Raw genomic sequence first — 15,742 nt, 5'->3', positions numbered from 1 at the left:
AACAAAATTGAAAATTGAAAATTATGAAACATAGTTTAAAGTAGTTATTTAGGTAAATAAAAGAATGAAAATATTGTGGGGGGAGGGGGGGAGTTTTCATGTTTTTCTTTTGGTTTCTTGGGGCGGATAGGGGGGGCGTATAAAAATAATGGTTCTGGCATCGGAACCATTTAATTTTTAATACGCAATCTATTCATCTCTCTCACAAACACAAACTAGCTGAATGTCAAAGATTTTAGCTGGACTAAAAGTGTAAGGGGGGTGGTGGTGGTTAGTAAAGGGGGTTGCTTGGGGTGGGGAGAGGTCGCTTGGTCTCTCATTTGATATAATACTTAAAGTTTCTCAGAATATTCATAGGCTGGCGGTAATTCACGGCCCATGCCATTCTCCGATTGTGGCTTCCAGTCCGGCTCAAAGGCGCGATTCTCATGCTGCTGCTGCATGGCCGTGGCAGATGCGTCGGCATGATTTCGAGAGCGCTGTATTTGTGTGGAGTTACGCACACCGTAGGTGAAATAGATGACATAACCGATAAATATCCAAATAAGAAAACGTATCCAGGTAAACAAATCCAATTGGAACATCAAATACAAATTGACAAAGACACTGAGACATGGCACAAATGGCACCAATGGCACCTTGAATGTGAGCTCAATGCTGGACACCGGTTGCATGCCAATCACAATGCAAATAAGTATCAAAACGACACCCACCAGGCTAAGTGAGACAATGCCCCCGGTGCTGCTAATTTCCAGGGCTTTGGCACAGGAACACCATACCAGACACATTACCGCAAACACGACAATGCCAATTTTCGTTATGGACGAGGTCATGGCGGTGGGCTCCCTGTATGAGTTGCCATTGTACAATTGACGGAATACATTGGGTGCCTTCACGGTAACCTCACGGGTCATATCTTCATCTTGATAGCGCAACACTAGAACACAAATCGCCACTATGGTGTAGGCCAAGAGAGTGCCAATTGACATCATGTCGACCAATTGATCCAAATTGAAAAGCAATGCCATAATTGCTGCAAATATTCCCGACACAATGGTGGCCAAAAGAGGCGTTTGCGTATATGGATGAACCTTGGACAGACGTTTGAACAATATGCCATCCTTGCCCATAGCATAGAGAATACGTGGCAATGGGAACATGGCACCCAAGAGACTTGTACACAAGGCAAATACAGCGCCAATGGTGACAATCCATTTGATGGTATACCAGCCAACTTCATCAAAGGCATGTGGGAATGGGGCATCCTTGTTTTGAAGAAAATATGGCAACATCATGGTCAATACCGTCGAGACACCAAAATAGGCCAAAAATATAATTATCAATGAGATGACAATGGCCAGCGGTATATTACGCTTTGGATTGATTGCCTCCTCGCCAGTAGTGGCAATGCAATCGAATCCCACAAAACCGAAAAAACATTTCGCCGCACCGGCCATAACACCGGCAATACCGAAAGGCATAAATCCGCCAGTACCGAATCCTTCGGGTACCTGGTCAGCCGGAATACGCCAGTTATCAGCATTGGCTAAAAATTACAAGAACATGATAAGAATCGAATATTTTTTTCAACTATATCATGCTTACCATTCATGGCTCCAGTGACAAGAACAATGCCAATGGTCACCAAATTGACCAAAGTGAAGATATTATTGAGAAAACTTGACTCTTTGGCTCCAAATGCCAGCAATGCGGCCAATAGCAATATCATGCCAAAGGATAGAAAATCCGGATAGTCACCCAGGAAACTCACATCAATGTGCATCGATTCATTAAGAGAACGCGACATGCTGTTATTAATAAGAGAATCAAAATAGCCACTCAGACCACGGGATACGGATGCTGTGCCGATAACATATTCCAATATCAAATTCCAGCCAATGGTAAAGGCCACAAATTCACCAATTGTCACATAACTATAGACATAAGCACTTCCAGCCTTTGGTACACGAGCGGCAAATTCAGCATAACAGATGCCAGCAAAGGCCGATGCAATGGCCGCAATTAGAAAGGATATTGTTACAGCCGGTCCGGCAATATCATAGGCCACCTGACCGGCCAACACATAGACACCCAGACCCAAGGTGCTGCCCACTCCCAATGCGGTCAGATCAAATAGATTGAGGACACGAGCCAATTGCGATTCACCCTCGTTGACATCGTCCGTCCTGCGGCGGGTTAATGAGTTCCACACTTTTGACATCGCCTTCAAATAGAAACAGAAGCAAACAAAACGACAAATATGTAAATTTAGAACAACCAAAATTTGTATTTCTTAAATGATAGCATATCTAATCTTCCAATGTATGCCCCAAAGTCTAGCGATAAACAACCGGCAACAACAGTCACGACTATGTCAACCAAGACTCACTTGAGCTCAACAACATTCTTTTGTGGTAATGAACACACACAAATTGTATACAGCATTCTCATTGGCATTGGCAAGGCCAAACACGGCTAAGAAAACAAAATGGAAAAAACAAAGCCAACTACGAAAATCAACTAAATAAACAGAATTCTATTTGCTGTTTTGTTGCAATCTGCAATTGATCTTTGTTTTAACAAAATCATTTATGATATGCACTGAAAATGCTTTATACTAAACTATTTATTAAAACAATTAGAAATTGTCCTTAATGTCCTTAATTGTCCTTTACAATTATTATGAAACAATTATCTCTTTTCAAAACCAACAATTTCACTTTTCAAATTAAACCAAAAGTAAAGAGAAACTCATATTTGCCGTCTTCAAAGCCTTTTAGTACTTACAGTTGATTATTAAATATATTATTCCTAAGTATAATTAAGTAAAATTAATAATTAGATATTGATTAGATATCTATATATCATTGTAGATTGGTCTTTTGCATGCTTTTCAGAGCTTCTAAGTATACTAGATATGTTTTTTGGATTAATGATGAATTGAAGTCTCAACGAGATTCGGTCATCGAACCACAACGGGTTGTAATATATTATTTATATATATATATATATTTGTATAGGTAGATATATAATATATGTACATATATGTATATGGCGCCAAAAGCTTGTTAGAGTTTTACTTTCAGTGCTGTTTACTTAGTTGTTGAACTTGATGGTGGCGGCATGTGAAGTGCATTAACTTTGAACTGAATGACAGCAAAACAGAAGAGAACATAAATATATTGAAACGAGATTGAGAAATTTAAATGATTAATATAATTTGAATGTGATTGGTGGCAATGATGATGGGAAATTTTAAACTGGCATATCAGTTATAAAATGTCATATTTAGCAAGAAGTTATTTACAATATGCTTCATGACCGAGGTCTTTATAAAATTGCTAATCAAATTAACAATTTTATATTTTTTTTATTTTTCGTTTATTAGTCCCCATGTCAGAATTTACAATGTGCCTACTACTACTTTGACACATTTCGAATATACTTAGTTATTTTGTAGATAAACATCGATAAGCCTCTCAATAGCTAGCCCCCACGCGCCAACTTACTACACATACATATATACATACATATATCTCTTATCTTATCAATAAACGCATTTTTATGTTGTTGTTGTTGTTGTTTTTATTCTTATATTCTTGTAGTTAGGTAGATTAACCCACTTGGACTTAACACTCGAATTAACTGTAATTGCAAGGGTAACACACAATTGAAGTGATCCAGATTTATGTATATATGTTGTCCGAGAGTCAAAAGAATATATACACTGACATTGAATAAATATATCTATGTATATATAAATACCTATTAATATATCGTCAATAAGCTAGTTTTTGGTTTCTGTCATATCTTATTTGTACATGAAAACCTAAAACCTGTTGCCCCCTTATCAATCAGACGATTAATGAAGGTTGCAGCAGCGTTTCTAACCATTTTTGGGAACACACACACACGCACACACACACACACACACACATCTATATATTTTACTTGAAATCATCAACGACAAGGTCAGCTAACTGTTTGGCTAATATATCCATCATTTTATTTAATTAATGAAATCAATTTTCAACTATGCACATATCCAGTTAGATCGAGGTCATAGTCTAAGATGATTTCGTTTGGCATGACCTTTGTTTGGCCAATTTTAGAAGTAGACAACACTCTTCTCTCTATGGCTTAGAGAATATGCATATTTTCCAGATTTATGACTTAATTAATACTGAATGAAATATTATGACCGAATTGTCATTTGTTTGTTGTGTGTTGTGAGGTTTATTGTTATTGATTTTTTATGTCTTTTCTTTCCTTTTGATTTAGCAATAAACTTTTGTTATGCGAACAACGAAAGGAGGGGAGGGGCAGAAACTATTCTGTTATTGTTAAATATAGTCAACAATTCTAAAATTTGATTTATAATGTCGTTAAACAAGTTCTAAATTTTTAATTAAAAGTAACAAACATAGGGGAGAGGAAGGATTCCCTCGGATGCCCTAAAGAGTCCTGCCTTACTTCACTAATATCCTTTAACTTTTAAAGCAAACTTTAAGATTCATAAAAAATAGTTATAGATTTTATGAATCTCTTGCAATAATAGCGCAAAAAAAAAAACCATACCTTTCCAATATTTTACTAGAGTATACGTATTTCGCCTAAAAAAGCACCTTTTTGTTAAAAGGGGAAGACCATAAACGTTTGATAATGATAGAGGAAGTGCAGATTATTATTATTAGAAAGAAAGAAAATAGATGATGTCAATTTGAAGCATTTCACATACATCAATGCCCAATACGATAATCTAATCTCAGCTCAAAGTTTATAGACAACATTTTTCAATATCTTGTCGAGTTGTTGTCGCACTTAAGTAATTGCAATCAATATCGATAGTGCCAACTCTGCTGAAGGTGTGGCGAAAACGAAATGATGAAGAATAAAAAAAAAAAGTAATAATAATAATAATAATTTAAACAAAAACTATGGCTAAATCTAGTTAAACTAATGCGAATCTTTCATGCCATAGTTGCATGACATTTCATCATATTTTGATAATTTTTCTCTTTTTATTATTTTTAAACTGTTCTTTGTCATAAAAAAAAAAAAACGAAAAATAACATGAGTAACACACACACACACACACACACACAAAAAAAAAAAGAAAGACTAACTGAAAAGAAGAAGAAAAAGAAAACTTGGTACATTTCACCATTTTGTAGATTGTAAATTGCACAATTTTATGAGCCGTAGGCCATTAAGTTTTATAATTATTCTCTTTGCTTTTCGGTTTAATTAAAGGTGTTAGGCAGAAAATTTATAATTATTCTCTTTACTTAAGGTTTTAGACGGAACATTTATCATTATTCTCTTTACTTTAGAGTTTAGACAAAACGAACACATTTATAATTATTCTCTTTGCTTTGGGTTTAGACAAGAAATTATTTGACTGGCTGTTTTTAAGCTTATTTTTCTTCTTATTCGCCCTGTCTGTCGTCTCCTCTATCTTTTGTTGTTGTGTTTTTTTTTTTAGCCAAGCTATCTGCTGTTTTTTTTTTTTGTGATCCTTTGGAATCCCTTAAGATCCCTTTAGATTCGTTTTGTTTAGTGTTATTACTTTTTTTTTTTTTTCTTTTTGGATTAGCACACATACGTTTTGTTTTTTGAGATGGTTTTTCACTTGTACAAATTAGTTATTGTTAACCGAATGTTGGTTGGTAGACTCTTCTTGGATATCGGAATCGGTTTTAAGTTTTAACTGAAAGCGCTGCTCAATATCATCGACCGCGCGCGTAGCGCTCCAAAGTCGTTCTGATCGTGCGTCTGTTGGCAGTGGAACGCTTAAAGCTTTATTTTTCTTTTCTGTTTTTGTTTTTTTGCCAACAACAACAACAAAAACAACAGCAACAGCGGCAAATTGTTAACAACTTTTTCTTAACGAAAGCAACACAACACAACACTAACATCGACATCGTTTTGGATTTCCGGTTCAAACCGATTTCAGTGCGGTATGTGTATATATATATATATATATGAGAGAGAGATATCTTTCTATGTGAAGGGATTTGATTAGGGTTTTTTTGCATTAGTTAATCCAACTCCCACTTCTTTAGCGACGACGACCTCTCTGACGTCACATGGACACCATCTCACTCCCTCTCTCACTCTCTCTTGCTCTGTCTAACATTTTTACTCTCGCTATCTTTCTTTCTAAAATGATGACAAGCTCGTGCCATTGATTAGTTGTAGTCTCACATGGAGGCCCCCACCTACATGTGGGTATATATGTACCTACATATATAAATATCAATGTTAGGTGGGTGATTTTACAGCCCACTTGTTGTAACCCGTCGTCTACATACTATTAAGAGCGTGGAGTCTTCTGATAACCAATGCATTTGGCTTTGAGGCATTCAGACACGTTCGTTAACTGGAAACGATTTGGGCAACAACTTAACATATTTTTTCCCTGTATTATTGATTCGTCAAATGTAATGAAAATGTAAACAAAATTCTTTTATATATATATATCGAGTAAAGAAAACCTTGACCCACTCTTGCCATGAAAAATCGTAAAAGTATTAATTTTATTTATTATAGATGATCATTGATCGTATATCATGTAATACACTTGAAGAAAATACTTGTAAGAACTCAAATTTGAGTTTACCAAGTTACGATAAATGGAAATTAAAATTTGTATTTACCAATTTAAAAACTAGTTTAAAAGGTTTGCAAATAGATAATTACCAATTTAATGGTTTTACCATTTTTTTCTGTCAGTGTAACATGAAATTTCACTTAAAAAGAGCAGAGAAAAAGAATCAGTCATGGAAATTTTCCATTAAGTTTAACTCCAATTCTGGCTTAAACCATGGCATTCCTCCTCCTTCTTCCCCTTCCCCTTACCCTTCTTCCTCTTCACATCTACCATTGCGACTAGGCCACTAACGACTCTTTGGGACAAATTAAATTGCCTGACCGGGCCAAAATCAACAAATTCAAAGTTCAGCCTCAGCCTCGAGCAAGATCAATGACTTTGCCCAAAAATAAAACAGAAAATTTATAAAAAAAAAGCAAATGAAAAAAAATTCTCGAATGCAGAGCCAAACTTGAAAAACAAATCACGATGTGGCCCGCAAGTCGGTGTAAAAAAAAAAAAATAAAATAAAATATATACATTGCCAAAGCGAGTTTTGTGGACTGTCGTCTCTCTAACCATCTATCTATCCAACTCTTTCTCTCTCGTTCTCTCACTGGCTTTGTCACTCTTATTTGATATAGTTAAGTAGGCCTAGTTATTTTCCGAAACCAAATCCAAAATGAAATTGAAATTGTAATGCGACACCTGCGATTACACATAGCCACCTAAACACACACACACACACACACAGGCATGGCTCATTGATTTCTCGGCAAAGGTTTTATTTGGACTTTGATTAACACCCAATCAAATAGCAATTCAGATCAAAAATTTTATTGTTGTTGTCGCTGCTGCCGAAGATGGTCTTTTTGACGTCAGTTGGCTAAATGATTGTGACGTCACATTGGCCATAGATCGATTGAGCTATCGATTAAGCCGACTAATTTAATGCTTGATTATTTCTAAATATTTAATCTACTGATTGCCACCTTTCCACCACACAACACACTCTCGAAACCAATTTAAGTTTTCACACCTTTTCACAAGGTGTCTGTCTGCGTCTGCCTCTGACTGTCTGTCCGTCTGTCAATCTGTCTCTTCGTCTATCTATGTATGTGTCTGTGTTGTGTTGTCATTATAGATTAATGTATGTTAGACAGATAAACCAAGAAAAAAAAAAAAAAAAACAAAAACTAGCCAGCCTCATCCTAAAGAACTTTAAATACCCTTACCATATGCAAATGAAACTTAAAGAATCAAATTAGACTATATAGAACGTAAATGTAATCATCGAAATATCGAATTCAAATCACTTTCGGTTCCACTTAGTTTCGACTGCATTCAATGTTGTCAATTACTCAATGTTTGCTTAGTGGTTAGGGTATAACAATAATATTTAGTTAGTTGTACCATAGACAAATGTGGTACAAAATGTACACATATTAACTATATAGTACATGTATCAATATCGGGGGTTCAATATACATGTGTAAATACATATGTGGGAAGTATGTGTCGATGTTGTTGTTGTTGTGGCCGATTGAAATTTATGAGCCAAAGTCATCATCATCGATATTGTGTATTTGCATTTGAATTTACGATTTCGCACCAATTGAACTGTACACAGCTTGGAATTTATGATTTCCCATGAAGATATTAACAGAAAAATGATAAGAGCAACTAAGGATACGCAATGTATCCCCACAATGAACATTGAGCGGGGGTTCCCCCTCGTCGTCCTATCATGTTTCTTAGCGATAATTACCACAGGTTCAAACATTTTTCTAATTTTTATTATTATTACAAGTATGGGTCGTAAATATATTTCATATGACTTCATTTCTGTCTCATTGGCATCCGTTTAACTTTGGTGCTCTCTCCACCTTTTATTTATTGGCTCTTCTATTGCGGCCGACATGAGTGCGGATCATAAAAATATATGTATGTATATAAGATTGTGTGTCTTGAATGTAGTTCAATTGGTGGTTTTTATGAATTATATGCAGATAAGTGTTTAAGAGTATATTCTATTTCTATTCTCGGCCAGACAAGCAAAGTTTAATCACTTGAGAAATTCCTTGCAAAAAAAAAAAAAATAGAAAAAAAAAACGACATGCGTTGGCTTAGTGCAAAGTCGGCCTCTGCCTATGGAGCGTATGGGGCTATATAATTTTTCATACGTCTAATATCTGATGCAATTAAAGTAGGCCCCTTCATCCATATGGCAATGCTTCAAGTTAAAGGAAGATAAGCCGATAATTTTCATGTTGGCCCCAGACTCGTGAGGTGGCCCCACTTGATAGCAAGAAAGAAGTAAGTACTTCGTTAATTTTTTTTTTTTTTGCTACTTATAGTATTCACATTATCTGCAAACTTATCTAAGGTCTCCCTCTCGTAAAATACTTACTATCTACATATGTCTCTATATATATTTATACATACATATATTTATGATGAGATGCTATAGGTATAAAAAGGAAATTGATCACGGTCTAATTGTGAAATGTTAAATTGAATTACTTTTGGATAACACAAGTCGCCATTTTAATTACTAAAAGTCACTGAACCTATTACATAACCCTTACAAAAAAACAACGTGCATACAAAGACCTTTACACTATTCTACAAAATTGGTCAACTGGTCATAATTCACTTAAGTAGACCCTAAGTGAATATTATTATTTGTAATCGATTTCAAAAGAATTTTAAAGCTAAAAGATTCGTCGCTCAAAAATTCATTTCATATTTTCATAAATTTTTCAGTTTCATAGGCACTGAAATACCAAATTGAATTGGTAACGGTTATACGGTTGGGCCAATGATTTAGTTTGATGAACTAGTTCACTGAATCACTTTTTAATGAGTGAACACCCAACCACTCATTTGTTCACTTATTTTGTAATTTATTCTCTTGTTCAGTTCTTAGCTGACTTTATTCTTTCTCCCTGACAAGCTCTTATAGTCTTATAGTCTACTTATAGTATAGTAATATATTAAAGTGTTCTCCTATTAAAAAGTTAAATTATTCACTCACTCAAATGATTTGGTATTTAGCTATTCTTTTAATCAAAAATTAGAAAGGGTTACTGAAAAAATTACAAGAAAATTTGTTTTTTCATAACTCATTTGTTTAAGTGGCTAGTTCATGTACTTTAGTGTGGGAAAAAACGAACAGTTGAGTCAGTGAACTGAGCCACCTAGTCAGTGAGCAAATAAGTCACTGAATGAGCAAATGAATGAGTCAAAAAGAACAAGTTTAGTGAAAATGCCCATTCGTTCACTCACTCACCATTCACTTCACTCATTTTGCACACTCACACTTACACGTGACACAATTCATTTACTTATCTAGATTTAGTTTGATAAAAATGAAATAAGTGAGTCGGTGAACTAGTAAGTCACTGAACAACTGAGTCAAGTGAATCAGTAAGTCACAACACTAATCGGTTATTTAACAATGTTTTTATATATTTATTAATTAATTAAAATTAAAAATGTTCTCATCAAGTCTATTAAATTAATCCCTCTAGGGCACAATTGATTATTATTTTCTATAGTTGGGAATTGTAATTTAGTTGTAGTAGTTCTTTTCCAAGATTGCAATCTTGTAATTAACTTTACTTTTGTTGTCCAGTGTTTAAGCCATGTGAACCAGCCAGTTAACAACTAAACCTTTTAGATTTACTTCTCGTTTTGTCCATTTTGGTTTTGGGTTGTGATTTTTTTAATGTTCTTTCTTATTCATTTTTTTTGTGTTTTTTAATGTTGATTGTTTTGTAGCTCTCGTAAAGTTTCAATTTGGTTAAAGTAGAATGTTTTTTGCATACTTTACGTTATTAACAATTTTTCATTAACTGACGTCTGTCAGGTGGGGAATTGCTTGCCGCGGTAGCATTGATGATGACGATGATGATGATGATGATGGAGCCCGGGAGCAGTAGACGCGTTTGCGTCACCATATTAAGATTGAATGCGGGAAAGCGAGAGGGGAGGATGAGCATGAGGATGAGGAAGGGAGTGGCGGTGAGAGGGTTCTTCTTCTACATACATATAACAATGGTTTGTATTTTAATGCGGCTTGTTGAGTGCTCAGTGCGGCTTGCAAATTGTTTGTGACTTTGAAGCCGCGCGTTCCATGGGAGTGCTTGCGAAGGGGTAAGTACACATACACATACATATACATGGAGAAGAAGGAAGGACTTCTCTTAAACAAATTCGCAAACAAAAAGAAAAAAAGGCACAAGCCAGTTGCGAGGGTTACTCAAGCGAGCTAATTATGTAAATGGGAAAATTCTGACAACTGAAATGGAATGAGTTGGCCTCCGCCTTAAAGAAATCACAAATCAGAAGCAGGTAAGTTCATAACTACTGCCATATACATAGACTTTCCTTGACGATATCCCTGATATCTGTCCATTACCCCATTTAAAATATCTTTGACAAGTGCCTATCAGCATTTACATTGTATTAACCGCAATCATAGGCGTCACGAGTCAAGTTTTTGTTTATGTGTTATACTTGATAAGATATTATTGCACGATTATGATCTTTCCCACGGGGTAAAATTTTATTATATTAGTCCGCGCGTCGTCTTATCATCATCATCATCATCATTGTCGGACCTTCGTCATTTAAAGAGCATTGTTGTTGCTTTCCCCAGAAATGTTGTTCAAGTATTAACAAATTATATAGATTTTGATTTCAATCTTTTTTTTATTTTCCCCCACTTCTTTTGTTCTATTGCTGCTTCCTACATTTAATCCATGACCACAAGAAAAAAAAAAGGTTCAGTTACCAAGTGATTTTTACTTTCAATACCTGAACACAGCATTATGGCTTATCAATTCTAGAGTGTGCCGCCTTGAAGTGATAACACTAGTTATTTCTTTTTTTTTTCTTCTTCTATAAATCGCCTGCATGTAGTAAATCAAATCCACGAGTTGCGGGAATTACACATACATACATTTGGCGCCGAAAAAAAACCAAAAACCCTTTCACCACCCCTCATAAAACACTTGGAGGGGAAAGATTTCTTTCTTATTGTTAGACTATACACTCCCACTCAAAGAAATAAGGACGAAATTGTTATATGATCTTCTCATCCTGTGTTTTTTTGCCATTGTATTAGAATAACCATATTCAGTATCTATCATTAAGACGAAAATGTGTTACTGGAAAGTCTCGATCTTCTAATACATTGTACGTGGTAATTGCAAATTGCGAATTGGAAACAGATTTTTCATTATCTCTTTACTTGTGCCTCCGCCACAGAGACTTTGTTTTGGGCCCAACTTTCTCTTCTTAACTTTTTTTGAAGGAAGTATTTAGCCCCTGCTATGCCCAGATCCTTATCCCTTACCCCAAAAGAACAAAAATAAATTGAAAATTAAGAAAAACAATTAAACTCACTTTGTTAAAATAAATTTCTAGCGATTTGATAAAAATATATATATATATGATCTCATGTCTTCCTGATTTCAAAACATTTTCGCCCCAAATTGTTTTATTTTTATCAATGAAAAATATTAATATTAAAAAATTAAGTTATTGTATGATATAAAGTTATAAATCTTTTTTGTACTTCAAAAAACTCGTTTTAAGTGTGATAACATAATAAAAACCTCGAAAATAATTATTTTAGAACTTGATTTAGAATAACTATTTTTGCGATAAACCAAAACGGCAAGAAAGGAAGTGAAAAGAACACACATCTTTAAGCTGTTTTGATGAGGGGGGAATTATAGGTAAATTAATATATTAGTAAATTTCATGGGGATACTCCAATTTTTATGAAAATTTTTCCTCTAGAGCTATATGATATAGTGATCCGATCCTGACAATTTTCATACTTTATCTGCTCCTGGCTATGAGTAGCTCAAATATTAAGTTTCATCCCGAAAGCTCTTAAGATGGCGGCGTGAAGTTGATTAACACAGACGGACGGACGGACAGACGGACATGGCCATATCGACTCAGCTTTTTATGCTGATCAAGAATATATATACTTTATGGGGTCGGAAACGTCTCCTTCTGTGCGTTACAAACATCTGACCAATTTTATAATACCCTCAGGAAGGGTATAAAAATACCTGATAATGTACAATAGATATTTACAGGACTTGAGAAAATTTAAAATTATTTTAAGCTATTTCTTAAAATTATATTAATGGCCCAAAAAACCAATCAAATGAATAGATTTCTTTTGTCTGAATGTTAGCCATAATACTCATCAGAGAAATATATATCACAACTTCAACATCTATGACGTCATTATTCTATGATACTTAAAGTGTGCGAAAAGCGTGAAGCAAACACAACACTTGAAAACGGTTAATTATACAAAATTATATATCTATGTATATCACTGAACCGGTTAAACAAAACAAAAAACAAACACAAACCTTCTTTTAATATTCTAATGATTTATGTGCTTCTCGTTTAATGTATGGAACCGTTTTTTTTTTCGTTTTTTTCGTTTTTTGTGTCCTTCACTTGATGGCACTTGACTTCAAATATTTCCCGTAAGACACAATCACTTTGATTTTATACGTTTTATGTCTCGAGACTTGATGAAATCAGCAAACAAAACCCAATAAATACATGTAAAATTGTTGAAAAAAAAAAACAAACGAAAAAACAAAAAATATAATGTACATACAAACGTTTCGTCATACGCTAAATGTTTAAACAATAAAACAAGAACGAAAACCGAATATTAAAAAAAAAAAATCAACAACAATAAAAAGAAGTAAAGAAAAAATTTTAACGTATGAAAATAAAACAAAAGCTGCAAGGCAAAGTTAAGCAAAGCACACGGGGTAAAAAAAAAAAACTGCGTCAAATATATTTGCCAAGAAAGTCGAGAGAAAGACTATCAAAAGAGAAGACAAGAGTCAAGTGGAAGTGGACAAAAGAAATAGAAACCAAAGAGAGTTACAGTTTCAATAAAGGTTGCCAGATCTTAATATATAGATAGTCAAGGGTTTTTGTGAAATTGAACCACAAAGTTTGTGGTTCCTCTTCAGAAAGAATTCCAATAAAATATATGTTTTAGTTACAATCAATTTATTTGACCCTAAAAACTTTATAGAAATATTTGATCATTTACAAATATTTTTTAGAAGCATAAAGCTGGATAAACAAGGTTTTGAAGTATGTCGACAAAACACGAAAGGAAAACTTAAAAAGTAAAATAAGTAAAGAGAACGAAAATTTAAAAGTATCTCCACATAAGCACATTTTGACAGTATATTTAGCCGCTTTGTGACTTCTTGTAACATGACGTTATATTTTGACATATGTATGTATTTATTGAACTAATCATTCATGAATGCTTGTAAAAACAAAAGAGTTACGAATTTGTATGAGTTTGCACTGTATCGTCCGACAAGCAATTCGCATGTCCATTCAACTTGTCACATATGTAGGTAAAACCAGGTGGCAAGATGTTGATATGTAGGATATGATAGCTCGAATTGAGAACCGGATTGATCGTCCACTGAAACGAGGAACAATACTGCAGCTAAGCAAAGGAGAAACAATTAAAAAACATCTTCACATTTAAATAGAAACAACAAATAGTTTCCAACAAAAAAGAACAACTATCCGGCAAAAAGTGAACAAATTTCTTTAAAATTATGTCTTTACATGCCCATTTGATTAGCATAGAATTCCAATCTTAAATAGTTTGAATAGCAAAAACTCGAAAAAGGAAACATACAATCGCGGAGATGGTAAAGATGCAATGCCGTGGATAATATGATGCCTTTAATGCCGATTTAATTGGCATTAAATGAAAATTTAATACAAATAGCTCGAATAAAAAGGAATAAGGAAAAAAGAAAGTTAGTTGTGGTTGTCTCGGGAGATTGAGTTCAACTAAACAATTGTGCCGCAAAATACTGATATTTATACCAAAAATTTTGACAGATCAGTGTTGGGTAGAAGATAAGGTCTTCAGCAGTGTTGACTAAAAAATGTATTCCATAGTGTTGAAAAAGGCTGTCTGTAAAATAATACTACTTAACAGATAGTTTCACAAATGCCGATAGCATTGCAAAATCACAGGGCACCATTTCGGAAAGCTGCACTGAAAATATCTTGAAAGTAATAAATTGAAATTAAAGAAGACTCCGACGGTCTTCGAAATATATTACATTTGTAAAAAAAAACCAGAAACCAGAGAAAAATCAAAGTCAAATGAATCCATTCGAATTGAATTCAAATGACTTATTCATTTGATAACTACACAAAGAAATGAATGAGTGTGAGTTAGTACTTATCAAATCTCTAAAAATGCGTAACTCTGTTTAATGAAAGGCAATGAATTGAGTGTTAAAGCATCGAAATGTACTAAGGCACTCGAATCATTTGAATTATTCGAATTGTCTCATTTTTATTGAAATGTTTCAAAGCAACAACAACTAATTATTTTCATCAAAAATGTAGAGGATATAATTGCGAAATGAGGGCTATTAAAATTAAAATATGCTATACACCAAAAACTTTAGTGCGCAGTTTTGGATCGAACAATTTGGGACAAATCTTGTAAAATCTAATTTTTCTAAATTAGATTCCTAGTTGCCACGATTATATTATAAAAAATAATATTCTCTAATCCATTATATACACGATGGATCTATAGTAATCACCTATAGTTCAAAAATATACAATACAAATAACTACTAAAATCAGAATTGGGATTCAAATGCATTCGAATCATAGCAACTCTTTGTCCGTTTGAATGTTGTGCGACTTTACTTGAAGTTGATTTTCAAAGTCATTCAATTCATTCATTTGGTTTTGAATGTTGTTAACTCAAATTGATTTTTCTATCATTCATGCAGCTCTCTAATATAGACATAATCATGATATAAGATATAAAATAAGGCTTGATTCTATTATTCATATTTAGCAATGTAATTGAACTGATAATCTTATTTATATGATGATTAAGGGGTAGATATTTGATTATAATTGTTCTATGATTAGTCACGATCACACATATAGTCGCCTGAGATATATGTACATACATATCTCTTACGTATGTACATATATATTTTGTAATGATGATCTTTTGTTAGTTCATAGTCTTTGGGACTTGCTGCTACATACCTATGATTCAACTCATTTAATAATGAGTGCGAC

General features: G+C 33.9%; 1 protein-coding gene across 4 annotated transcripts; it reads right to left on the bottom strand.

The window, feature by feature from the left end:
- On the bottom strand, nucleotides 1–13,314 carry LOC6645523 (cationic amino acid transporter 3). Of its 4 annotated transcripts, XM_047011857.1 has the most exons (4): nucleotides 13,254–13,314; nucleotides 12,997–13,160; nucleotides 1,606–2,224; nucleotides 1–1,546 (listed from the first exon to the last, which is right to left on the bottom strand). In XM_047011857.1, exons 3-4 carry the CDS (start codon nucleotides 2,219–2,221, stop codon nucleotides 333–335), a joined length of 1,830 nt encoding a protein of 609 aa, XP_046867813.1. In that variant the 5' UTR covers nucleotides 2,222–2,224; nucleotides 12,997–13,160; nucleotides 13,254–13,314; the 3' UTR covers nucleotides 1–332. The 4 variants fall into 4 exon arrangements, with proteins under 4 accessions (XP_046867813.1, XP_046867814.1, XP_002068224.1 ...); XM_047011858.1 differs by lacking the exon at nucleotides 12,997–13,160 and having other exon boundaries at nucleotides 13,254–13,308; XM_002068188.4 differs by lacking the exon at nucleotides 13,254–13,314 and having other exon boundaries at nucleotides 12,997–13,201.
- Between the last annotated feature and the right edge of the window lie 2,428 nt (nucleotides 13,315–15,742).

The sequence above is a fragment of the Drosophila willistoni genome (genome assembly GCF_018902025.1).
Source record: "Drosophila willistoni isolate 14030-0811.24 chromosome XR unlocalized genomic scaffold, UCI_dwil_1.1 Seg143, whole genome shotgun sequence".
Taxonomy (NCBI): domain Eukaryota; kingdom Metazoa; phylum Arthropoda; class Insecta; order Diptera; family Drosophilidae; genus Drosophila; species Drosophila willistoni.
This window is presented reverse-complemented; position numbering and strand designations above follow the sequence as displayed.

Excerpts from the sequence above, each read along its gene's own strand:
- LOC6645523 (XM_047011857.1), bottom strand. The coding sequence starts at position 2,221 with ATGTCAAAAGTGTGGAACTCATTAACCCGCCGCAGGACGGACGATGTC. Across the intron at positions 1,547-1,605 it reads TGTCACTGGAGCCATGAATG|CCAATGCTGATAACTGGCGT; the intron begins GTAAGCATGATA and ends TGTAATTTTTAG.